Source organism: Setaria italica, chromosome VI (genome assembly GCF_000263155.2).
Source record: "Setaria italica strain Yugu1 chromosome VI, Setaria_italica_v2.0, whole genome shotgun sequence".
NCBI lineage: Eukaryota > Viridiplantae > Streptophyta > Magnoliopsida > Poales > Poaceae > Setaria > Setaria italica.
This window is the reverse complement of record NC_028455.1, coordinates 3,188,503-3,189,911: the sequence shown is the minus strand read 5'-3', so window position 1 is coordinate 3,189,911 and position 1,409 is coordinate 3,188,503. Positions and strand designations below refer to the sequence as shown.

Below are 1,409 nucleotides of genomic sequence, written 5' to 3'. Positions count from 1 at the left end.
TAATACCCTGGGTACAGAATAAGCTATTCCTATATATATATTATTCTGTACCCAGGGTATTATTTAGTATAGTTATATATATATGTATATATGTATATACATATGTATGTATGTATACAAGCAAAAGTCCAGAATGATCGACCCCCAAGCAAAAGTCTTCGAATTACTTGCTCTACACAGCAGACAATGATCCGCTTCCTCGTGGAGGAGTCAACTTAATGGTGTATTTTGCCAATTGTATACAGACCGTATAATATTTTGCTGGTGTTTATTAATATTAACTATCAAGAGTATCATATTCTCTATTTTGGTAAGTATTTCCTTTAACTTTATATATATTGGACAAGATTTTTATATTGAAGTGTCAAGTGTGCACACAAATCCTCCGGCTCTAGCTTCGCCCCGGCTCCTCGGCCTCTCCCTGATCAGCATAATCCCATCTCGTGTGCTGCGTGCTCTCTTCTATTTCTCCTCTCGCGTGAGATCTCCACCGGGTGGCTGCCGTGCGGCATGACTCTTTTTGTCATGTACCATGAGATCACGCGTCGTACCATACACCTTTCCATTCATATGATCACGCCAAGTAGAAAGCTCCGAGATTAATGGCTGCGCCGATCATCTCACCATATCATGAACCCGGACGGCACGGCGAGGGCGGCGAACGATCGAAGCTCCTCAAACTCAAACATCTCCATGGAGAAGCCGTTCCATGTACACCTGCAGGCGCTCGACGTCCTGACGTACACAGCCAGCATCACCAAGTTGGCAGCACACGAGATGGCATTGCTGAGCGCGGCGCCCTTGCTCCCCATGCCGGCCTTGTACACGAGCGCCCAGCACACGGCGGCGTGGCAGAGCGCCGTGGCGCCCGTGCTCGCCATTACGGGGTGGACGAGGCTCTGCGCCTGCAGGAACCGCACGTGACACTGCAGCGGCACGCTCAGGAAGATGGACGGGATGAGGCACCGCGCGTAGGCGCCGGCCTCGGCGGCGATGGCGCTGTCCTGGCCGAGGAACACCAGGATCCGGCCGACGTTCGCCCAGACGGCGGCCAAGGGGACGCAGGCGAGCCCCATCACGAGCAATGTGGTGCTATAGTAACCATTTGATAATGATGGACTAATTAGGCTTAATAGATTCGTCTCGCGAATTAGCCCAGGGGTTCTGCAATTAGTTTTATAATTAGCTTATGTTTAGTCCTTCTAATTAGCATCCGAACATCCGATGGGACACTGCTAAAATTTAACACCTAATATCCAAACACTCATTCTAATATTCCAATGCCTCAGTTTGCAGATTTGACTCTCGATGGTCCATTCCAATGGCTGGCGCATACATCTGGCCAACATCTTGGTAGTTTGGGTCCAATCTTTAAGGGATTGATGGATCCACAACCTCGAAAATATGCG

At 49.0% G+C, this 1,409-nt stretch overlaps 1 protein-coding gene across 1 annotated transcript; it reads right to left on the bottom strand.

Annotated features, from left to right (window-relative positions):
* Positions 1-620: 620 nt before the first annotated feature.
* LOC105914540 (protein DETOXIFICATION 16-like) lies at positions 621-1,076 on the bottom strand. The gene has a single exon (XM_014805344.1). The coding sequence runs from the start codon at positions 1,074-1,076 to the stop codon at positions 621-623; it is 456 nt and encodes a 151-aa protein (XP_014660830.1).
* Between the last annotated feature and the right edge of the window lie 333 nt (positions 1,077-1,409).